Genomic DNA, 25313 nt, shown 5'->3' on the forward strand with positions numbered 1-25313 from the left:
GCTCGTCATCTGTAGAGCGCCTTTCCTTACACCATCTAGATTCCAGAATGTCCATGCACGCATTAGTACCAGCTTGTTCTCCCGCATACCAGCCTGATAGACGCTGGTGTAGAGAGTACATGTCTTATGATTCTAATACGTTAAGATTATACCTGTATTAAGCTGCACTCTTTGGAAAGGCGCACAGTGCGTGGTGATAGCAGTGAAGTGTTTGATTGACCTGAAAGACAGAACAAAGGAGATGTAAATTAGATTCTTTTGACGGGAAGGAACTAGACAAATTAAGACCTGGAAAAAAAATCCAAAAATTGGCTCCCTGACATGGTGTGGATGAATGGAACAAACATCAAGCACGCAATGGATGTCCAGGCGTTCGATAGTTATGGGAAGTTGTGTGAATATATTGTATAGAGAGAAATACTAACAGTTACCTCTATTAGCATCATAATTCATCTGGCGGAGTGAGCGGTAGCAAAGTTTTGATGCTTACGTAGCTGTGGGGATAATTTTTTCCCGGTTTGTAATGGCCTTTGCCGTTAGGCCTAAGTAAAACTGGCGAAGACGCCTCAGAACGCCTAACTTCATAGAAGCTATTTTATGAAGAGATGAGATGTGAAGTTTTCAGTTTAGATTATGAGTAAAAGACAGACCGAGGATATTTAGTGTAGAAGAGGAGACAGTTGAGTGTCATTGAAGAAGAGGAATAGTTGTCTGGAAGGTTGTGTCGAGTTGATGGATGGAGGAATTGAGTTTTGAGGCATTGATCACTAATAAGTTTTCTGTGCCCCAATCAGAAATCTTAGAAAGATCAGAAGTCAGGCGTTCTGTGGCGTCCCTGCGTGATCTGTTAACTTCCTGAAGGGTTGGTCGTCTCTGAAAAGACGTGGAAAGATGTAGGTGGTATCATCAGCGTAGGAGTGGATAGGGCAAGAAGTTTGGTTAAGAAGATCATTAATGAATAATAGAAAGAGTGGGTGACAGGACAGAACCCTGAGGAACACCAATGTTGTTAGATTTAGGAGAACAGTGGCCATCTACCAGAGCAGCAATAGAACGATCGGAAAGGAAACAAGATAAAGTTGCAGAGAGAAGGATAGAAACCATGGGAGGGCAGTTTGAAATCAAAGCTTTTTGCCAGACTCTATCAAAAGCTTTTGATATGTCTAATGCAGTAGCAAAAGTTTCACCAAAATCTCTTAAGTAAGATGACCAAGACTCAGTAAGGAAAGCCAGAAAATCACCAGTAGAGCGACCTTGACGGAAGCCATACTGGCGATCAGATAGAAGATTGTAAAGTGACAGATGTTTAAGAATCTTCCTATTGAGAATAGATTAAAAACTTTAGACAAGCAAGAGATTAAAGTTATAGGGCGTTAGTTTGAGGGATTAGAATGGTCACCTTTTTTAGGAACAGGCTGAATGTAGGCAAACTTCCAGCAAGAAGGAAAGGTAGAAGTCGATAGACAGAGTTGGAAGAGTTTGGCCAGGCAAGGTGCAAGCACGGAAGCACAGTTTTTGAGAACAATAGGAGGGACCCCATCAGGTCCATAAGCCTTCCAAGGGTTTAGGCCAGCGAGGGCATGGAAAACATCATTACGAAGAATTTTCATTGAAGGCATGAAATAGTTAAAGGGAGGAGGAAAGGGAGAGACAAGCCCAGAATCATTCAAGGTGGAGTTGTTAGCAAAGGTTTGAGAGAAGAGTTCAGCTTTAGAGACAGATGAGATGGCAGTGGTGCCATCAGGATGAAATAAAGGAGGAAAGATGAAGAAGTAAAGTTATTGGAGATATTTTTGGCCAGATGCCAGAAGTCTCGAGGGAGTTGGAGTTTGAAAGATTTTGACATTTTCTATTTATGAAGGAGTGTTTGGCAAGTTGAAGAACAGACTTGGCATGATTCCGGGCAGATATATAAAGTGCATGAGATTCAGGAGATGGAAGGCTCAAGTACCTTTTGTGGGCAACCTCTCTATCATGTATAGCACGAGAACAGGCTGTGTTAAACCAAGGTTTAGAAGGTTTAGGTTGAGAAAAAGAGTGAGGAATGTATGCCTCCATGCCAGACACTATCACCTCTGTTATGCGTTCAGCACACAGAGATGGGTCTCTGACACGGAAACCGTTATTATCCAGGAAAATCAGAATAGCACCTCTTCAGGTCCCCCCAACTAACAGAGGCAAAATGCCAGAGGCACCTCCGCTCTTTCGGATCCTGAGTAGGGATTGGAGAAATAGGACAAGATACAGATATGAAAATGTGATCGGAGGAACCCAACCGAAAAGAGAGGGTAACAGCATAAGAAGGAGGATTAAAGACAAGGAAAAGTCAAGAATGTTACGCATATCTCCAAGACGATCAGGAATACGAATAGGGTATATCACCAGTTGCTCTAGGTCATGGAGGATAGCAAAGTTGAAGGCTAGTTCACCAGGATGGCCAGGGACGAAGGTGGTGGGGAACATTAAAATCTCCAAGAAAGGCGATCTCAGCGAAAGGATAGAGAGACAAATTGTGCTCCTCTTTAGAGGGTGAATGATTAACGATTTTATTTTATGGCCAGAGGAATTAGGGAAGACAGCACAGATAAATTAGATTAGAAAGTAGGTTTTGAATCAAAGCCAGATAGTGGAAAACTCGGAAGATTCAAGAGCAAGGACACGAGAGCAAGTGAAATCGTTGAGCACATAGACTCAACATCCAGCTTTGGAACAACCACGAGGAAAGAGAAAGTTGGAGGGAACAGAAAAGGAGCTACTGCCAGTTGCCTGAGACAGGTGTGTTTCGGTGAGGAAAAAGAAGATAAGGTGTAGGAGAGGAGATACGATGTTCTACAGACAAAAAATTAGATCTAAGACCGCGAATATTGCTGAAATGTAATGAATAAAAAGTTGAAGAGGGTGTCAAGACAAACCCCACAACTCTTCTTCATGAACTCCTGCAATCTTCGCGGTCTTAAATCTAAACTTCAGTCCGGAGAAAATTAGATCCAAGACAACGAAAGTGTGTGTGTGTGAGTGTTTGTGTGTGTGTGTGTGTGTGTGTGTGTGTGTGTGTGTGTGTGTGTGTGTGTGTGTGTGTGTGTGTGTGTCTGTGTCGTGGAGGGAGACGTGTCCCGGGTTGTCTGTGCCTGGCTGGGGACAGGATTCAGAAGAGGTAATAACCTTTTTCTGGGTATTTCAGTTCAGAATCTCGCAGTTTTGAGTCGGTTGCAGTGCATTGTTAATCTGGCGCAGTGCAACCTTTGGCTCTACAAATATTTGTTATTGTGTGGTTTGTGTGGTGAGCGTGGTGTTGGAGGGGGAAGAGGTGACGGCCACAAGAACGTCGCCGCCACAGGACAGTCATGTAGCTCAGTGATATCTTCATAATGTTTAATTCAGTACAAAAATATAATATAAATTATGCTATATTACAACACTTTGATAGGAGTAATGAATAGAAAAAGCTACAATATTTTGTACACATTCTAACATACAGTAGTGGGGCATCTCATTTAATGGAAGTATAAATACTTGGGATGTATGCGTGCACATTACAGGGCTTTCCTGTCCATAAAAACACGATAACACAGACGAAATGCATCTTTCCATGAAGACAACCGACACTCCCGTATGTCACAACACTCAGGAAGAAAGAGAAGAATATACAATGCTTCTAGTCAGTACACAATGACAGCCAGTGACTCGGGGAAAAATAGATATATGGAAACACAGTGTAGGAGTCCTAGACATAGCTATGTGTAGCAGGACAGCGAGGCCAAATACACCACTCGCAACATATATGGTTGACTTAAGAGTGCTGTACATATTTCCAGCTACACCTTCCGATGCCTGGGCACAGTACACATGGCTGGATCAATTCCGCAAAGTAAGGAGCAGGAGGAACACTCAGGCAAACCGACGATTGTTTGGGAGAGATGGGTGGAGGGTGGCTTCTTTTAGAAATGTGGGTCCCGCTCGCGTTTATGAAATCCTGTAAAGAGAGAGAGAGAGAGAGAGAGAGAGAGAGAGAGAGAGAGAGAGAGAGAGAGAGAGAGAGAGAGAGAGAGAGAGAGAGAGAGAGAGAGAGAGAGAGAGAGAGAGAGAGAGAGAGAGAGAGAGAGAGAGAGAGAGAGAGAGAGAGAGAGAGAGAGAGAGAGAGAGAGAGAGAGAGAGAGAGAGAGAGAGAGAGAGAGAGAGAACATTTATATAAAGTTTCCTTGTGATGTATGTATTCATTGTGTCTGTCGACAGATTCATTATATATTTTTTTTGTAGCATTGAAATAAAAGATTTGTTCGTCTGTTCATTAAGACACAACTTAATGAAATATCTAATACAACTTTTCATGCAGTATGTGTTGTGGTGAGGGTGGTGTCACACACGAGTACTTACTGGAGACAGGTCTGCTGTCGAAACCGTTGCGTCCAAAGGAGTGGGTGCCGTAGTTGGTGGCGCCTCTCAGTCTCTGGCCTGGAAATTGTCTTTGACGGGGAAACGGTTTCCCCATCACTGTCACTGTCCCGAGCACCACAAGCATCACGATTAGCAGCTGCAAGTCATGACACTGGTTAGTGAATAGTGGTCACGTGTTACTCATGTTGTCTTTTCTATAACACGTATGACACCTACACTTAATTTCATTTGAACACAACTAATGAAATAAGAGCTACACTTACGATTTTGAAGTTCATCGTTGAGTTTTGGCGCTTCAGCGCTGCGGAAAGAAAGACACAGATATTTACTTACGTATTTTGAAATCAAATGGCAGGATTTTTTGATTGAAAGATATGGAGAGACATGGCTGCTTGTAAACCTTTAATGAGTTTCCCTTTTAGCCATTTTTACTGCTTCACTGTTTACTGCTTAACACTTGCACTTGAATGACGAAGTTTTAGTGTAGGCAGGAGTACACACATACCTTCAAGGGCTATTGGTTTGGCTGGGTTGGTGCGACAAGCGCTGGTTCGGTGGAGCTGCTACTGCAGGTGGTGGTGGTGAGTTTGGTTGCGATGGTGAGAGAGGAGCTGGTGTGTTGGCGATGGTGTCGCGGGTTGTGCTGGCTTTCGCTCTGCCACAGAGGCATTTTATAAGGCTGCCAGGATGATACCTGAGTGAGGACACGTGCTGACCGGCGAGAGGATCTGCGTCATAACACCTGATAACTATGCACAAATGCATCTGAAGAATGTGCTTGCTTTTAAGCAGTATTTGCGTCGTTATAGTACGCTCAACCATCTTCATGTGCAGAGAGAGAGAGAGAGAGAGAGAGAGAGAGAGAGAGAGAGAGAGAGAGAGAGATTCTTTTTCCCATAATGCATCGTTTCATCATTCTAGCACTTTTTTCCCATTACGTTCATCATCCGTATAGGGTTCTTCTTCCCCTAACCGCGATTACAAGAATTTTCCAGCATCGTAGAGACTTCACCTTCCTTTCACCTCGTTGTCTTTCATCTCACCTTTCCACACCAGATTTGTGCCTAGTTCCATATTTGCTCAGCCACGTGCCTCAACACACACACACACACACACACACACACACACACACACACACACACACACACACACACACACACACACATACACACACACACACTTTATTAGAGAGAGAGAGAGAGAGAGAGAGAGAGAGAGAGAGAGAGAGAGAGAGAGAGAGAGAGAGAGAGAGAGAGAGAGAGAGAGAGAGAGATTTAAGCCTTCTAATGAAAATAATCGGGTTATTAAATGTGATAGCTTTTTCTTGTTTATTGATTGCATTGAAAACTTACAAAGTCTAGCCAATGATCCATTTTTCCTGTTCGTGGCGATGCGGCAGCCTAGCATGCAGGGGTACACATGATCACATCACAGAGTTGACAGGCGTTCATCAGTCATCGTTTTAAACAGGAGGGAATCGTATATCGTTTCACACAATCACTCAATGAGATAGTTAAATACTTATTAGTTTGATTTTCAACAGAAACGCATCTATTTGTTTGAACAGTGTTGCAAGGCTGAGCTCTATTGACTTTCACTCTCGTAAAACATCTCTTGTAAAAAGTGTTCCGTATAATAATAAATAAGGTTAGTAAGACTTACATGGCTTTACACGCACACACACACACACACACACACACACACACACACACACACACACACACACACACACACACACACACACACACACACACACACACACACACACACACACACACACACACACACACACACACACACACACACACAGGAAATCAGTAATTGTCTTTGTATGGTGAATGCATATATCATAAATGCTTCATTGATCACATCCTGGTTACTGTATATGGCATAACGTTTGTCATCGAGGCAGGCATTGAAGGAATTTGTTGTAGTGAATGACAGAATAGACTACATAGCTACAACGTTCCTTTATCTTTGCTGAAGTCAGCATCTCTGACTCCTACTGGATTAAAGACAGCTCACCACCATTCGTAGTCAGACAGCTTGTTGATCTATCTGTAAGGGGCACAGTTGGTACGGAGGGATAAACTGTTTGAAAGGCAATGCTCTATTTGATTGTTAACTTGTGTCTCTCTACAACGTATCAGCGGTATCATTAGTAATGTATCAATCTTTTGTTTTGGACAAGTTGCATAACTATCCTGCTGGTGTTTTGCTCGTCATCTGTAGAGCGCCTTTCCCGACACCATCTAGATTCCAGAATGTCCATGCACGCATTAGTACCAGCTTGTTCTCCCGCATACCAGCCTGATAGACGCTGGTGTAGAGAGTACATGTCTTATGATTCTAATACGTTAAGATTATACCTGTATTAAGCTGCACTCTTTGGAAAGGCGCACAGTGCGTGGTGATAGCAGTGAAGTGTTTGATTGACCTAAAAGACAGAACAAAGGAGATGTAAATTAGATTCTTTTGACGGGAAGGAACTAGACAAATTAAGACCTGAAAAAAAATCCAAAAATTGGCTCCCTGACATGGTGTGGATGAATGGAACAAACATCAAGCACGCAATGGATGTCCAGGCGTTCAATAGTTATGGGAAGTTTTGTGAATATATATTTATTGAGATGGTAGATGTAAATTTTTTTTTTACTCGTCATCTGCCTTGTGTATATGAATTGGCCTATTGTAGGCCTTCTTCTTTTTTCTATATGTTATTATGCTTATATATTTTATGTGAACATGAAAGCAGATGCTCTGCACTGAGCGTGGCGAAGCGCTGCAGAACTCGCGGAACGCATACTTAATTACGTTTCTGTCTTCGAAGTCCTGAAAAAAACCCCAAGAAATACTCTGAGTGACAAAAGTTTATTTATTCATTCATGTGTTTTCATCTTTGAGTAATTTTGACAGCAGTGACGTATGTGAATGCATCGAAGAGAATTTGCCTCAACACTTACTAGCGAATGGCCTGCCCACGTAACCTCTGTTGCTGAAGGAGTGAGTGCCGTAGTTGGTGGCGCCTCGCAGCCGCTGGCCGGGAAAAGCTCTCTTTTTGGTGAAGAACTGCGGCATACCAAGCACCACGCTTAGCATCGTTAACATCACCAGTATCACCTGAACCAAGCACAATGCCAGTCATTAGATGTCTGCTGCCTCATTCTTCAAGCAGTGAGTCGCTGCTTAGCTTTGTTACCATTTGGCAATAACCTCATAGAGGTATGAGACATTGGCTTAATAATGCTGTGACATGAATTTCAGTTTAACAATGAAGTCAAGTACTAACCAGTGTCAAATTCATCATAAGGTCTTGCGAAGTATGTGGCGGCAACAGTGTCTTCTTTCTGTGAGGGGAACAAGGTCCACGATGAAGTAGCGTTTAATAGATATGTCACAGTACCGTGCGTGCTGGAGAGGTTACTATTGTATAGTATTTTCTTTAAGGCATATCTTTAATCATCAATATTCTACATGTGATACACGTTAAACTTTTACATTCAGTAAATCTTACATAACAATATATGAAAATAATGGAATCTGGAAGAAACCATCAGTTCTGCACGTGGCAGTCCCTGAATTAAACATACCTGCTTCCACCTGTCATCTTTCATGGATTCTTCTTATTTTCTTTTAAAATCCCCAAATTACTCAGCATTAACAGCCTGATTACGGAGTCCATTCCATTTATTTACTAATTTATTAGAGAATCAATTCCCCACTGTCTCTTTTTAAAATCTTTCTTAAATTTGAATTTGCTATTTCTTACTTCATCGTGGTTTACCGATCCTGATTATTTCGTTTAATTCACTCTTGTCATATCTCAGCATCACCCATACCAATCTTCGCTCTTTCCACATGTATGGGTATACTCCTCACTTAGTCAGACGTAATTCACCTAATGCCTAAGTATCTCAAACAAACGGTACACTGTATGGTGCATAGCCTTGTTACGTGTCAGCATGGGTACCTCTGGAAGCGAGTACGTGGTGGCTGTCCGACAACACGTGTGAGGTTGTGGTGGTGGTGATGATGGCGCTGCTGCTGCTCCTTGTCCCATGAAGGTTGGAGATGTCACTGAGTCTGTGCGTGGTGTGGCTTTCATTATATAACCAAAATCAGAATGACAGAGATACCAGTCAGGGATTATGAGACATTAACAAATACTTACTATTATTAAGCAAGGCATTTTAACATTTAAGAAAAAGGCTGACCGCAACGCACCTATATATTAGAAAAATATACGTGGTATTTGAAAGCATTGAATCTCTTTTTTCAAATGCTTTATGAAAATTATATTGATTACTTATATATTCGCAGAGAAAAATGTGTATTTCATTAGCATTTGTAATGAGAAAGGAAGAATCTGGGGAGGCGAAGGTCTCATCATTGTCTGCGCGGCGCGTTAAGGAGTGAGAAAATAAACCAGCAAGCGAGGGTGGGCATGAAATAGCCTTGTTATGCTGCTCAACCTATCTCGTGTGTCTGACCGTGTTACTTGGCGACCGCTGGTGGTGGTGGTGGGGGTGCTACTACAACTACTACTATTACTACTACTACTACAACGACTAACATTAATAAAAGATTTGTAAGAGATAAGGAGTTTACAGTGTCTGCTAACACACCTCAGGGCTGATGAGTGTCAGCCTATCAGCCTCCCCATTCTTCCATCTGAGTGACATGAAGCAACGTGAGCATTGTTATGCATAGATGGCCATCATGATTCACCAGAATGTTATTAACCCAGAGGAGTGGATACAACAATTCTGAGTAGACAGGGAACCCCCGTCAGAGGAACAAAACACAGAGGCCATGCACCTCACGTACACAGACCTTACTCTGTCGTCTATTCTGTTACAAGAATTTTGTTAATCGAGGTCACGTGAATATGGAAACACTGCCACTGTCTGACAATCTTATTTGCTAATTGGTCTATGTCTACAAGAGAGAGAGAGAGAGAGAGAGAGAGAGAGAGAGAGTGGGGAAGGAAAACCGTATCTAGAAACGCTTCTACGCCGGGCCTCCACTTCTACTTGAAGCTAGATGAGTTTTCAGTGTCTTTATTGTACTATTGTGAAGGATCGACAATATTTCTACACTGTTAAAAGGAGAAACAGTCTCGAGAACCTTTGAAAATAGCCGTGGTGAGAGAGCAAAGGGTTTCTGAATACTGACAAGAAAGACAAGCATGATAAACTCCACTTATCATTTCTGTGGTGTTTGAAGATAGTTGGAATGAGAGAACAGCGCGTTTCAAAAGTTTAGTACGAGTTAGTTTTGTAAAGGATCTGTGTGGTAAAGAAATCTTACTTGCATTTTTCCACCCTCTCTTATCCTACATACGCAGGTACTGAGCCTTAAGTATGTCATTTTGCTCACGTCTCTCTCTCTCTCTCTCTCTCTCTCTCTCTCTCTTAGGCAATAAGGTGTGCAATACGTGCATTTATTTATTGAAATACTTGTATTCTTGTTGTGTATACTGTCCAGAGTTATGTTTGTGATACTTTAACCTTAAGTCTTTGCCCAGGGGATGGGTGGCAAGGCCCATCCTCCTCCTTTGTTGTAATTATTTATTAATTCAACAATAAATGTATCAATCAATCTCTCTCTCTCTCTCTCTCTCTCTCTCTCTCTCTCTCCCACAAAAATAACGTTGCACTTCCCCAAAGTTCCTCCTGTATCTCTATGACTGGGGTTATCCTCCCCTGCCCTGCCACCACCACCACACATGTACGTGCAGCAGTACCGGCACACCCACGCGCCGGGCTGAATGATGATAGGGAGAGTAGAGATACAGAGTGCTGAGATAAACACATGTATGCTAGGGTAGTGATGGTGGTGATGGTGGTGATAGTGGTGCCTTGTGTGTGTGTGTGTGTGTGTGTGTGTGTGTTCATGAGCTATTATTAATCATCTGACACACATTAGGCTTATATCCAAAGGCCACTGTAATAATTTATCAGGTTTTCATTATGTTTTCTGCTTTCACTAATTCAGCAGAATCACTAAACAATCACTGCATACAAACTTAAAGAAAGGAAGAGAAAAAAAAACACCCTGGAAGAACTTTGAATCTCTCCTAGAACCTGCCGAAAGAAGCGGAGACAAGACTAGAAAATTTGAGGCAGTTATAGAGTCATCTTACATTACGAGAAAAAGTCTTGTTGTATAAGGAGGTTCAAAGTGTGTCCTGGTTACTATGCAAACATGTCCCCCTACTTGCCATTCCCTCCCAGCGCTGGCCAGGAATGTAGACCACACCACGCCACGCCGAAGGACAAGGTGGGACTTTTCCATTACAGCGCATCTTCTTAGTCATCGGGTGAGAAACATTACAGACCATTTTCTGACACACTTCTGAACGCTCTACTTTCAATAGGCTTTTTTTTTTAAGGGACGCTGGTTTGCAAGGCTGTTTTTACGGTTTTAGCGACAGATTAACAAGATTTCTACGTATATGGCAGGGAAGACGCTCTTGAAAATCCGGCTTATCATCTCTGTGGTCTCTGAAAATACTAGTGGTGAGAGAGCAGCGGAGCGTTTCAGAATAGGAGTCTTGATGTCTATGTTGTGTCAGTGTCTGGTCAGCTGCCATGAATGTGTGCGTCTCTCGTCATGGGTGAAATCATGTGAACTCATGTTTAAATTGACGTTGGAAGTTGATAAATTGGGTTTGGTTGGATTAGATTTTATTTTGTTAAGTTAGGGTGGGTTGGGTTTGCTCAAGTTATAGTTTTAGTTCGGTTGAAGTTAAATATGAGGTGAGTAATTACTTAGTTTTTCTCTTCATACTTTGTGCATCTCCGTTGGGGATCGCGTGCAGCGTGTAAACAGTAAGTTAAAAATCAATTATGTAATTACTGTAAGAGGGGATGTGAGAGAGGTGTTTAAGCGCCATTAAGGATACAATAATGAATGTCCTTAGAAATGGTAATCACGACAGAGGGAAGAAGGCACGCATATCACCTGGGCAAAGTTAAACGTAAAGAAGAAAAAAAAAATGAAAATGAAAATCTATTAGTTTTCATATAGAGTAGCAGACGACAGGAACGGACTCAACAATAAGCCTGTCAGTTGAATGTCATTAGAGAGTTCAGAAAATAGACCAGATAACCTTATGAATGGAGATCACAGGTGAACACAAGAACATCTGTATGCTGAACAGAAACTACCATGTGAGAAACCAGAAATTTCTTGCAGCTTACCTTGTGTCCCTATACTTTTATGAATATACAAGAAGTTCTGCAAGACGAAGAGGAGAGAGAGAAAGAGGATGGGGAGGGGAAAGAGAAGAAGGATACAGGAGGTAATGGAATAAGGGAGTGTGGAGAGGATACGAAGAAGAACGACAAAAAGATAGCAAGGAGAGAGAGGGAGGGTGGGAAGAAACAGACAAAGTGGAGACAAAACAGAGGAGGAGATGAGAGGAGAGACAAAGGATTCATGTGGGCAAGTCACGAGGAGGCCTGCGGGGGTTTGGAACTCTGGGAACTATGGGAAGGCGTGGGGATATCCGGTCTCAGGGGCATCACACAGAGCCGGTTCCTCAAGCCCTCGTATTCTTCCACCCATCATCAGCTCGCCTAATTGTATAGCTCGCCACAAATACATCAACACACGTCTGGAAAAATAATCACTGGCGTTTGTTTATCTTCTAAGAGCGCTGGGATGGGAAGATTAGCGACAGGTGTGTGTGTGTGTGTGTGTGTGTGTGTGTGTGTGTGTGTGTGTGTGTGTGTGTGAGTGCATGTGTGAGCACGTTTGTTTACGTGTTAAAGACTCCGCTCAAGGCCACAACTGAGAGAGAGAGAGAGAGAGAGAGAGAGAGAGAGAGAGAGAGAGAGAGAGAGAGACTTAAAATTTGTCAGTACAGGGGATGAAAGAGTGACAATTATGGTTAATTCATGCGTTAGTGTGGTGAGCAGAATGATGAGTGCTGTACAACGAGGCCTCTGGGAAAGAAGCAACATTGCAGCAGTGAGTGAGACGAAAAACTTTTGATTGTGCTGTATTTTGAGGAGTCATGAGATGAGCAAACCACCATGTATAGGAGAGCAATATTTCGTACAGTGGCACACAAAATCCTTCTCTAGGGTTTGTAGCTTGGAAGGGAGTGAAAAAAAATTGACACATAACACTCAACTTCATTGAATTTTTCTTAGAAGATAAGATGTTAAAACTTTTAATTGAGGTTTCTTAATAGGAGAGGACAGACCAAAACAAAGTTGTTTACTTCGTAATGTGAGTATGTTTTGGAAGACCAACTGCTTAGACGGATGTGCCTGCATCCTTGATAGGGAGGGGGCGGGGCTGGAGAGCCAAGCTCCTCTGGCCATGTCCATGAATGGCTTGGTCTCCGGTGTGTTGCAATGCGTCGTGTTTAACCTCATCGAAATTATGATAATCCATCTATTGAATTTGAATGTTCTTGCTGCAGTTTCAAATTTTTACAAACGCCTTAGGCTTGTAATGAATTATTGTAATTACTCGCGTATTGCAACAAATGACGATAGATGAACCTGCGAAACAAACAAACAAGCGTGATGAACAAAGAGTTTCGGAGGCATGACGGGGAGGCGGCCGCCCACGTGTTTTGTGGGGCGTCTGCCAGGCCTCAAGGTCACGTGTCTTCACACACGATTGAAGAAGAGTGTATAGCGACTTAACGCCCTCACCTCGTATGACGCACCGCGATGAAATATACATTCTCCTCAACGCTTTCTTCGACGCATCACAGTGTTCACAGTGTTGAGACCTGCTGCTCTACAAGATGTCAGTAATTTTGAGTCCATGTTCAATATCTGCAACGCACATATTCTATGCATTTGACGTTGAGTTTAGATACCTTATGCTTTTCTGATATTCAAGGCCTTGCTTGTGTTTGTACTCGTATCCTTTCATGTGCTGAGGCCTGCCGGCTTTGTACAAGTGTTCCGCACGCTGCACAACACAAGTAGAAGTAACATCCACCAGCTGTTCACAGTGCTGCCTTCATGTACGTGCTAACAGGCATGGTGCGCCGCGGACATCAGAAAAGTGATCACGAAATAGCAAATAGATTCTGTCTTCAGTAAACAACATGTAGGCAGCAGACCAGACTGCCTTCCTGGAAGAAGCTACACCTGTGGGTAGAGATTGTGCCATTTCAAACACACACACACCCACACTACTGTAAGCTCAGGTATCGCAGACTTAATAATAAGGAAAACTGTAACCTTAAAGAAGGAGAGAAAAAAAAAAAAAAGAACGCTAAAAGAAATAGCATCGGTGGCGTGGTTGTGATGCAAAGAAATTAATGGGGCTTAAGGAAGCTGGAAAAAGTGGACCTCTACGCGTGTTTTTATGCGAGGGTGTGGCTGCGCCTGGCCATCCCTGCGTCTTTTCTGCCGCTCGGAGCCGCGGTGGTACAGACACTTTGTACAGTTAGGGACCATCACAGATACCATACTCCGTAATCTTTCCCTGCATTGTGTGTCCTGCTTCGGAGACCTGAGGTGATGTCGAGACACTACAGCAAGATTGTCTCATAAGAACATAAGAACATAAGAAAAGAGGGAAGCTGCAAGAGGCCGCCAGGCCTATACGAGGCAGTCCCAGTATCAGATCTAATACCAGATTAAGTTAACCTTAGACACATATCCTATAGAGCAGCTCGTGTTGTCATTGAGCTGAAGGCTGCATGGATTGACTTATTCTCTGCTTTTATCTATCCTGAAGAAATGTTGGATAGTAAGATTTTAATTGTGTTCGTTTTTGTGCGTGAGGTGGCCGCGACCTGCTGATGGAGGCAGACAAGGCCGAGCGTCCGCGGTACAACATAGTGGAAGTGGTTTACCTTCTATTAATGTTAAGTGACTACTGGTATCTTTTTTGTTTTTCCTTTATGTATTTTGATGATCTATATAATGATTTTCATCCAGACCTTGGTGGATGATGTATCGTGGGTGTGAAGGATGCGCCGCTTCAGTGTTTAGAGAATTTAGAAAATGTTGTTAAAAGCTGTGTTGGGGTGAGCAGCAAAGGGAGGCAGCTACCTATACGAGAATGACAAAAGAAAAAAAAGAAAAAAAAAAAGAAAGAAAAAAAAAAAAAGAGCCGCATAAATCAACTTACCGCCTGCTGGTGGTGGTATGGTGATGGTGGTGGTGGTGGTGGTGGTGGTGATGATTGGTGGCGATGGTGGAGTGGTTCTTCCCTCATGTGATAAAGCGTGTGTGGAATGTGTTGCTGATTGTGGGCCGAAATTCAATCTCACAAAACTCACTAACCTGTTTTTTCTCTTACCCTTAGCGGTCCTTTTTCAGAAGGTCCATTTAGGGAGCCACCGCGAGGCTGGACACACAGATCGCTGCAGCGAAGGACGAGGAAAAAAGAACAATGCAAATGTTACTGATACACATTCGTTTTATTGGCGATGAACGACACTGTGGCACTGACCGTGCCGTGCCACCAGTATTTGAACTGTGGTTATGTAATCTGACTCCCACTCATGGTCTGGTTCTCCGTTCAAGTGAGACCACAAACAATTCCAGCCCAACGTGTACCAAACCGGTTCTGTTGCGGTGAGGATCTACCACCACTGCCGTGATGACGCCGCGATGCGCCGGCAGGACCACAGCTGCGGCCACAGGGTGTTAGGGCCTCTCTCGCCCATGGCCTTGCGTCCTACTCGCGTCACAACTCTGACTTGCCCGTCTTTTTTATCTTTTTTTTTGCGCCTAAAGTGACTTGTTTTGTTGTTTACTGTCTATCAGGAGAATACTTGCGTAAAATACTTACGTGTGGAACTTTGCATTATGGCAGTGGTACTTACTTAAGTAGTTTCGGAAAGGGACGGTCACGGTTGTGCTGCCGCGGCCCAGCAGCCATAAAATACAGAATGTGTGTCCTCCAGCCCGCCCTGGGAAATGACGACGCCATTAAGTGTTCATTGATAATCACGTGGATTGCTTATTCACTTTGTTGATGATGATAATAACAATAACACCAAAGACAACAACAACAACAATAACAACAATAATAATGATAATAATAATAACAATAATAATAATAATAATAATAATAATAATAATAATAATAATAATAATAATAATAATAATAATAATAATAATAATAATAATAATAATAATAATAATAATAATAATAATAATAATAATAATAATAATAATAATAATAATATTAATAACAATATTAATAATAATAATGATAATGATGATATTAAGAATAATGATAACAATAAGCAATAATTCTTTGTTGCTATTTTTGTTATTGTTTTTATTGTTGTTGATTAAACATGAGCCTAGAATACGACGCAACACGTGGTGCATGGCTGTCCACACGACTTGGTAGCGAAGAGGAACCTTCCAAAGTACCAGACTAGCTGAGCGTTTGTTGGTTTGTGTGCCTTGAGGGCGGACTCTGGGGTGAAGCGTCCACGTGTGCTCTCTGGAGTTAATTCCGTCGCATCTCGGTCACGTGGCGAAGGAACTGTCACTTAACCTGTTTCACATTATTTTTTTTAATGGCGCATTTTCTGCAAAACTTTGATACATCACCAAATTTCATTATATTTTTTTCAGTTGATGTGACCTTTCTTTCAATGGCGGTGACAAAGCAAACCTTGAATAATTAAAAGAGGTGGACGTTTCAAAACACAGCTTATACAAAACGTGAGGTGATCTATGTTTTCATTCTTATTTCTTCATTATTGTCCTGAACTGAGTCAACCACCCAGTAACAAGGGGGCAGTGGACTGAGAGTCACTCCTAACCCGCGTGGACTACCACCACAAGGGCGCGTCTCCAACGAGAGACCTGAGAGAACACAGCACTGGCCTCGATACTCAGGGAAACGTGGCATGGCGTGGCCCAGATGTGTCGGGAATAGGACATTAGAGGACACAGGTAGTAGTAAGAAGCAATGCATTGAACTCTCTCTATCCAGGTTTGCACCACTTTTCCGATGCTTTTTCGTCTCCCATAGACAGGACTTGGTAACGACCGACCTGTGTGTTTTACGAGGTAACAATTGTAGATCTGTTTTTGGCCATCTCTGTAGTTCTAGTGCAACGCTGAAGATTTTGGCTGAGGGGTGCACAGGAGCGGCTTCTCTTCACAATCAGAGGCGCTGCCGAGAACTTCTCCCGATCCTTGTCAGAAAATATGCGTTGTTCATGTTGTTCAGACTGTCGAACCTGGTAGAGGAATAAATACCTGGTGAACTTATAAATAAAAGCTATATTCTGTATGATTCAAAATGCAGTTTCATTGTGCATCACAGTTCTGGCCACATGACTTAAGGTGGGTAAACTTTCGAAGTGACAGATTATTCGAGTTCTAATTCACCATATATAAATAAATAAATAAATAAATAAATAAATAGATAAATAAATATATATATATATATATATATATATATATATATATATATATATATATATATATATATATATATATATATATATATATATATATATATATATATATATATATATATATATATATATATATATATATATATATATATATATATATATATATATATATATATATATATATATATATATATATATATATATATATATATATATATATATATATATATATATATATATATATATATATATATATATATATATATATATATATATATATATATATATATATATATATATATATATATATATATATATATATATATATATATATATATATATATATATATATATATATATATATATATATATATATATATATATATATATATATATATATATATATATATATATATATATATATATATATATATATATATATATATATATATATATATATATATATATATATATATATATATATATATATATATATATATATATATATATATATATATATATATATATATATATATATATATATATATATATATATATATATATATATATATATATATATATATATATATATATATATATATATATATATATATATATATATATATATATATATATATATATATATATATATATATATATATATATATATATATATATATATATATATATATATATATATATATATATATATATATATATATATATATATATATATATATATATATATATATATATATATATATATATATATATATATATATATATATATATATATATATACATATATATATATATATATACACACACACATATATACACACACATATACATACACACACACACACACACACACACACACACACACACACACACACACACACACACACACACACACACACACACACACACACACACACACACACACACACACATATATGTGTACATGTGTATATATGTACACATATATATATATATATATATATATATATATATATACATATATATATATATATATATATATATATATATATATATATATATATATATATATATATATATATATATATATATATATATATATATATATATATATATATATATATATATATATATATATATATATATATATATATATATATATATATATATATATATATATATATATATATATATATATATATATATATATATATATATATATATATATATATATATATATATATATATATATATATATATATATATATATATATATATATATATATATATATATATATATATATATATATATATATATATATATATATATATATATATATATATATATATATATATATATATATATATATATATATATATATATATATATATATATATATATATATATATATATATATATATATATATATATATATATATATATATATATATATATATATATATATATATATATATATATATATATATATATATATATATATATATATATATATATATATATATATATATATATATATATATATATATATATATATATATATATATATATATATATATATATATATATATATATATATATATATATATATATATAATCCAATCCATTTACGCAGCATTTTCTTGATTAGCGAAGAGTGCGTGATGGTGACGTCAGGTGCTTAACAAAGGGGACGATTTTCCAGTGGATGAGCAGCTAGGCTCGTCACAATGGGTTCAGAGCAGAGAAGTTAAGATTCAGGAAGGAGAACTGGAACTGGTCCTAGGATAAGGCTGTGGTGGCGTGAAACACACTTCGCAGCCTGGACATGGTCATGTGGAAGCTGTTCAGCGCTCCTTGTGTCCTTGTGACCTAAAGCTACACACATTTATAAGGAATAAATCACAACCATTTATTTCTGAGCCGCACCGCATAATCACATACGCTACACACATCAATGCAGCGGTTTTCCGTATCGATACTTTCATACTGCAGCCGCTACAGATCTTCGCACTTGTACTAGACTGGGAAAGGAGGCGAAATAAACAAAGAGTAGCTATTAATTGTCCCATAGAGTTAGAGACAACCATTAAATTAACAAGTATTAAGTAATTATCGCAAAATAATATCAATCCACTAATCATTATATAGTAATAGACCAATTAGTAGACAGGAGAACAGATAACTATTAATTGCACAAAAATATCTACTTTTTTTTCACCCTTATTCTGTCCACCTTCCTGATGCAAAAGTTACAGTATTCTCAATCTTTCACTTCTTTTCTGGTTAACTCTCTGCTTGCTGCTCTATATCTTTCCGTTGTTTTAAGATGCTTCTCAATCTTATGTGTTCCCTTCGTGACTGTGTTGTATAGGGACATGTGCTATCATCTCCCGGTTTGTTCATTTATTTATTTATTTATTTTAATTTCATAGCGTTTTTATACTCTTGGCCAGATCAGGACACTCACTAATCACTGGACACTGCGCGTCATTTCACCTTTACGTAACACACCTTCCCTCGCCAAGTCTCTGCTGCAAAGTTTAGTGCAATGTTACACAAGTTCACCTTGTTACTTTTTTTTTTATACTTTAAAGAGACGCTGACGGAGGGTGTCCATTACCTCTCGTCACAGAAAAAAAAGAAAAAAAAGACGATATTGGCACAGTGAGCTATACTTATTTCTATGTAGTCTTCGCGTCCATAGATACACATAAGAACAATATAAGTAGAAAAAACAAAAGATGTAAAATTGATACATTAATGGATTTTACAATCAGCATCCTCTATTCGTAGTATTCATTGTTTAGTATTGTCCCCCTTCAAATCTTTTGTAGAAAGTTTGAGGAGTTGCAAGACAGACTAGACTAAATAGCAGGACACACTAGACTAAATACCTAACTGTATGTTCTCGGTTTTTTTCATTGCAGATTGAAGAGAGGGACTAATTAGAAATATGTTTGAAGCGTTAGCAATGAACTGTGTGGCACTAAGGTCGTTGTCAAGTCTTACGTTAGGTGACATTCTACGCACATGCTTAAGGGACACATTTGCAGCACTTTGCTTTTACTTCCAACAAGTTGTTTCTAGGAAGACAAAGTAATGTAAAACTATAGCCATTTATTAACAACGTACATAAATCGAGGTAACAATCTTCAGTCTTCACACAGACCACCTCAGTCTTTCCACGGACCACAAATTAGTTCCATCCTCCAAACGGCGAATTGAAGCGATATCTGTTGAAAGTTTCGGTTCGTTAGGTTTGAGAAGCAATACTGGCTGATGTCTAAGGTACATAAAGGCAAGCCTAAACTAGTGCAGAAATGGGACTTTCAAAGATGGCCAAGGAATTGAAGCAAGGATCACTGCAGTATTACCTACCTTAAATTTTTCACTGCTCGGGAAACAATTACCCGTAGGTACGCTTTCCACCTGTCGATGAGAGATAATAGTTAATATCAACAGTCACCTACACACAGCAGTTACTCGTTTACTATTGTAATTTGATGCTATTTTATTGATATGCATCTTATCTACACGTTTTTGAAATTCACACTGAGATGCTTACCTTTAATGTGGACAGACAAAGGCATGACTCCAGGCCTGATGTCAATACCCACTACTTTCCCGATCTCGGTGGCTATTCTAATGAAAGTTTCCCTACACTCAGGATCGGTCTCGCAGGTGGCAGGTTCTTGCATTTTGTATAGAAACTGTAAATTTCCGTGCTTCAGTATGATTTTTATCACTTCTTTAAACTTGTCTCCCTGCAGGCCTGGTGGTCCAGAAGGCGCTAGAATTGACATCAGCTTTGCCCAGGCGAACGCTCCTCCAGGTGCTGTGTCGGGTTTGTAATCGTACGAGGAATCGCTGCTGTACGTTTCCCGTTTTACTATACGAGGCTCTCCCGAGACCAGAAATCCCAATTGTTTGTTATAACCCTTGGAAATGGCCTTGGACAGTTCTGTCACCATTGTCACCAAGTGGTCCAGATCTGTGGGCACGAAGAAACTAAACAGTTCACGGTAGGAGAGTTGCATTGTGTCTTCGACTCCAAACATTGACGCCACACCTGACACCGACCGTAACTTGTCCAAGTCAGCCAAAGCACCTTCCTCAGACGATAGCCTCAAGCTCTCCACGAAAGACTCCAGGTTGTCTATTAGTGCCTCTGAGCCCTGTTCCCCGGGGATGTCATTCCCCGCCTCGTGGTAAGTATACACCGCCATGCGCAGCCCGTTTGTGGCAGAGACCAGGGCCGCCTTCAGCTCGTCGTTCTTCAAGTGTGCAGTGGTGCGATTCAGGCCTGCACTGGCTGCGTAGGCAACGTTGGATATATAAGCTTTCTTAAAGGCGTCTTCCCCACCCTCGTCCGCAACTTCGTTTAGCGTCTGGTTGGCAATGACCCTCATGTCTGTGAGCACAGAGACCGCGTACTCCAGTGCAGCCATGTCCCAGAAGTAGCTGAGAGGCGGGAAGGGAGAGGTGGTGTACTCTTCAGTTATCCCTCTCTTAGTGATGTTTTTAAAGAATTTCAGGAACTGTGGCGCTAAATCTGCTATGGTAGAGTTAATCTCCTTATTGACTCTGCTCAGCGTATGCTCGATGACCATTCGCGACATCAGGAAAAAGTCAGACCCTGCAGCGTACAGGCTATCACAAGCCTTGACGAACGCCTTCTCAGTGCCTTTCACAGGGAGAGGTCCTCTGAAATACCTCGCGGCAAGAGCACTTCCAAAATTCTGGGCCATTTTGATGAAGTGGCCCAGCATCACCAGTTCAGTGCTCACGGCTTCTGTTATCAACATAAACACACCGTCAGTGATTATCCTGAACGTCTCGATGGAGGAGTTCAAGCGTGTCCTGACATACGCTTCTGTGATGGCTCCCGTGACGCCAGTGTAGAGTGTGAAAGCATTCAGCACCACATGACCCACCGTGCATGGCGTGATGCCCGTCAGGTTCCCAAAGGCACAAAGAGGCTTGAAGTGTTTGTTTTCGTTCATTGTGTGCGTGGCAAACTTACTTGCCGCATTCACGTACGACTTCACGTTCAAAGCAGCAGATGCTGAAGTATATACCGTTCCTCCGATCTTCAGCAGTACCGGCATAAGCTTTCCCCGAAGGTCATGTGCCTTCCACCCTCTGGCCGCAACCTCAACCTTCTCGTAATTCCAGGAAAACACATTGTCCCTGTACGATCTGCGTGCCCTTGTTGATCCTTCTGTCGTGTTCCTTGACACCCGGTCTTTTCCTCGGGCCTGGTCCGCGACACACACCAGGCTGATCGCCGCCACACACACCATCGCAAGCGCACATCGCTGAATCAACATCGCTACCAGCTACCAAGATGCAGTACAGGAGTAGCGCAAGACAATACACCCTCCTGAAATGTGGGAAAAAAAAAAGCATCACATATAAATACTCATTGTACCATTATCACAACAATCAAAATCTATAACCAGGAGTTGATGGCTCACCTCAGCTGCAGGATCCTGGTGGAATACAACGGTAGTTTTTCGCCACTTTCACCTTGCCTCCACCTCGCCACACCAGCGCCACCTCACAACAACCCGCCGGTTCAAGACCTCGAATACCAATGAAGCTCTGTCTTACTAATTTGCGGACAGGAGTGGTCACCCGCTGGACCAGCGCTGCATGGTGTTGTGTTGTGTCATCTTACCGTGTGACTTTGCCGAAGGAAGTAAGGTTAAGATTTGCTTTGCATGTATAAGAGAAGATGAAAGATAAAAAAGATCTTGAAGAGCCAACTACGAGTCACAAATTACCACTCCAGTGAGTCCTCTATGGCACCGCATCCAAGACACCCTGCGGCCAATCTATCCTCCCCCTTGTACCTGAGGAATCCATGTCAGAGGAGAAGACGGCGCTCTCGGCTCGTCCATCTTCAACCTGTCCATCCTCAACTACCTCACTACGAAGACCCGGTGAGGTAGTTGAGGTACACAGAGAGAGAGAGAGAGAGAGAGAGAGAGAGAGATGGGAGGAGTCATTAGTTATCAAGCAACATCAATGTTTAGGTGACTGTTAAGAGTAATCCTGTGCGCCATCATTGCTTAGTAAACATTCCTCCAGCGGCAAATATTCTAAATGCATTAGGATTGTTTGCAGTCTAGATGGTGTAGTAAATTAATTAACACTGGCAACTCCACAACTGTCGCTAACTATTGTCATTAGTCAACTTTTTTTTTTTTTTGCCCTTTCCGCTTCAGTTGACACACACACACACACACACACACACACACACACACACACAATTAGATACGTTACTTAGATATATTATTTTCAGATCTAGCTTTCCCTCCTTCATGTAACCTAACCCAACTTAACCTAACCTAACCTAACCTAACCTAACCTAACCTAACCTAACCTAACCTGACCTGACCTAACCTAACCTAACCTAACCTGACCTATATTACTACATTTCCTACAAATTATAACACCTTTACCTGTTCAGCTTATTATCATTGTTTTTGGAGAGACGTAGGATGGGGGGGGGGAGAGACAGGAGTATACAAAATGTTTTACCTTTTACTTTAATTTCCTTTCAGTCTTAGTCAACCTCTCATGCACGTAAGAACAACAACACCACCAACAACAAAAGCATATCAACAAAGAGTGAGTGTGCCCGAGTGACCTCATACTGGACGTTTCGAGGCTCCGGTACACAGTGTTTTGAGGCTCCATTCGCCCCACGTCATGAATCAGTTACTGTCCTCTGATGGTGTTTATTTGACGAGTAATAGTTTGGTAGGCATTGGGTGGAAAAATGTATATGTATTTGCAGTTCGTCAGTAGTTTGCTCGCGACGCAGTTTATTCCTCAATTAGAAGTTTTATTATACGTTTGATTTGATTTTTTGTTTTTTTTTCAGTTATTAGTTGTTCGTCGTTGTTTGTTTCATGATATTCGGTTCGTCCTGACCTCCTTTTTATTTCGTCGCCAATGATCACTTGCGAGTATTTGGTGATGATGTGTGGCGTGTTTTGAGCTTGTCTTGTTTGCTTGCGAGTATTTGTCGATGATTGTGTGGCGTGTCTTGAGCTTGTTTGTTTGCGAGTGTTTAGTGATGATGTGTGGCGTGCCTTGAGCTTGTTTTGTTTGTTGGCGAGTGTTTATTGATACGTGGCGTGTTTTGAGCTTGTCTTGTTTGTTTGTGAGTGTTTGGTCATGATGTGTGGGATGTCTTGTGCTTGTCTTGTTAGCTAGCTAGTGTTTGGTGACGGTGGTGCGTGCGGGGTGACGGGCAAAGCAGCATTTCGACGAGCCCGCTTGTTTTTGTATTGATTTGTTCGTTTACTTTCACGGAAGTTTTGAGAATGAGCATTTCAAGTTTTCTTTTCTTTGTTTTTGTTTTTCTAGTATTGTTTCTTTTGGTCAGAGCCTTACATAAAGAAAAAGAAAAACACTGCCAGAGGATTTGCTTGTAACGTTTTTAGAATAACTACCATTTCAGTTAACCACGCTGAGCTTTCATTATCTTCGTTGTTAAGTGTGAGTGTAATGGAATGTTTACTTCCTAGCTTAGTATATCTCTACGTTATCAAGTCATTTACCTTTTTGATAATCTATAGTTACAGTACAAACCATACGTCTGCACCTTAACAGAATTTATCCATCACCTGTAGCTCACTATCACGAAAAACTTAGTTAGCTCACTGGTAGTCTGGTCACATGGGTATAGAGACGAGTATAAAAAAGGAATAGAATGAAATAAAATTGATAAAACTAAAGTAAGAATATAAATCAACAAATAAATGAATAAATGGCTTGTTGCAATGGGTGGAATATAGTGAGAACGCAAGCTTTCCAGTAACAAGAGTTTATTAAGAAAAGTCTTGTTTTAAAAAGAACATGAAGCAACTTTCTAGGAAACTGAGAGGGAGCTGGATGCAAGCTGACTGGAGAGGATGGAGGATAAAGTGTGTGACAATAGGTAGAAAGTATCCTAGCGGTAGGAAGCTGCTTACTGACTGACTGGATAAGCGTCTACCAATTCATAAACTGGGTACAGCAGCTGACTGTCTTGGTGGATAGGTGGACAGATGTAGCTTTGACAAGGAGAGTATGTTTTAGTGGGCGTGCAGATGCCTTCCCTGTTCCTGCGGCTGTAGTTTTTCAGTGACGAGGGCGTAAAGGAGCGTGGGGAATTATGCTGGTAACTTTCTTTATTATGGAGATTACCGTGTTCAGTGTATATACGTTATGACCGCCCGTCTATTACACTACATCCATCTGGGTTAATGTCATGCCTTTCATCCATTATTATATATGGTGACTATATGTTTTATTGTATTTGAAAAAGGTTAGTGGCCGGTGTGGTGATGCACCCTTTCCGTCGGATGTTCATGGGTTTCAAAGTTTTTTCCTCCTTTATGGTGAGCCATTTAGCAGATTTACACCTGTATTTTCATGGCAACGTATGTGCATTGCTTTTTATTCTCGTTGGGGAAAAAAATTGAATAGTCATGCGTGTTACTCTGGCCTGGACTATCCCCAGCCCCCTGTCCACGCTGTGTGCACCAT

The 25313-nt window shown here is 40.3% G+C and overlaps 2 protein-coding genes and 1 long non-coding RNA gene across 4 annotated transcripts; all 3 read right to left on the minus strand.

Annotated features, from left to right (window-relative positions):
* Positions 1-3355: 3355 nt before the first annotated feature.
* Positions 3356-5063, minus strand: LOC123517327. Its single transcript, XR_006678440.1, has 4 exons — positions 4901-5063; positions 4659-4696; positions 4375-4531; positions 3356-3973 (listed from the first exon to the last, which is right to left on the minus strand). It is a non-coding gene; the product is annotated as an uncharacterized LOC123517327 (long non-coding RNA).
* A 648-nt stretch (positions 5064-5711) lies between these two features.
* Positions 5712-8515, minus strand: LOC123517324. 2 transcript variants are annotated; one of them, XM_045277310.1, is made up of 4 exons: positions 8366-8515; positions 7685-7742; positions 7359-7515; positions 5712-7227 (listed from the first exon to the last, which is right to left on the minus strand). In XM_045277310.1, coding segments are annotated over exons 1-4 (351 nt in total). In that variant the 5' UTR covers positions 8501-8515; the 3' UTR covers positions 5712-7226. The 2 variants fall into 2 exon arrangements, with proteins under 2 accessions (XP_045133245.1, XP_045133246.1); XM_045277311.1 differs by having other exon boundaries at positions 5712-6832; positions 8366-8500.
* Positions 8516-19871: 11356 nt separating this feature from the next.
* On the minus strand, positions 19872-22373 carry LOC123517727. The gene is made up of 4 exons (XM_045278134.1): positions 22247-22373; positions 20335-22152; positions 20148-20198; positions 19872-20002 (listed from the first exon to the last, which is right to left on the minus strand). The coding sequence occupies exons 2-3, from the start codon at positions 22097-22099 to the stop codon at positions 20176-20178; spliced, it is 1788 nt and encodes a 595-aa protein (XP_045134069.1). The 5' UTR covers positions 22100-22152; positions 22247-22373; the 3' UTR covers positions 19872-20002; positions 20148-20175.
* Between the last annotated feature and the right edge of the window lie 2940 nt (positions 22374-25313).

The sequence above is a fragment of the Portunus trituberculatus genome, chromosome 42, assembly GCF_017591435.1.
Source record: "Portunus trituberculatus isolate SZX2019 chromosome 42, ASM1759143v1, whole genome shotgun sequence".
Taxonomy (NCBI): Eukaryota; Metazoa; Arthropoda; class Malacostraca; order Decapoda; family Portunidae; genus Portunus; species Portunus trituberculatus.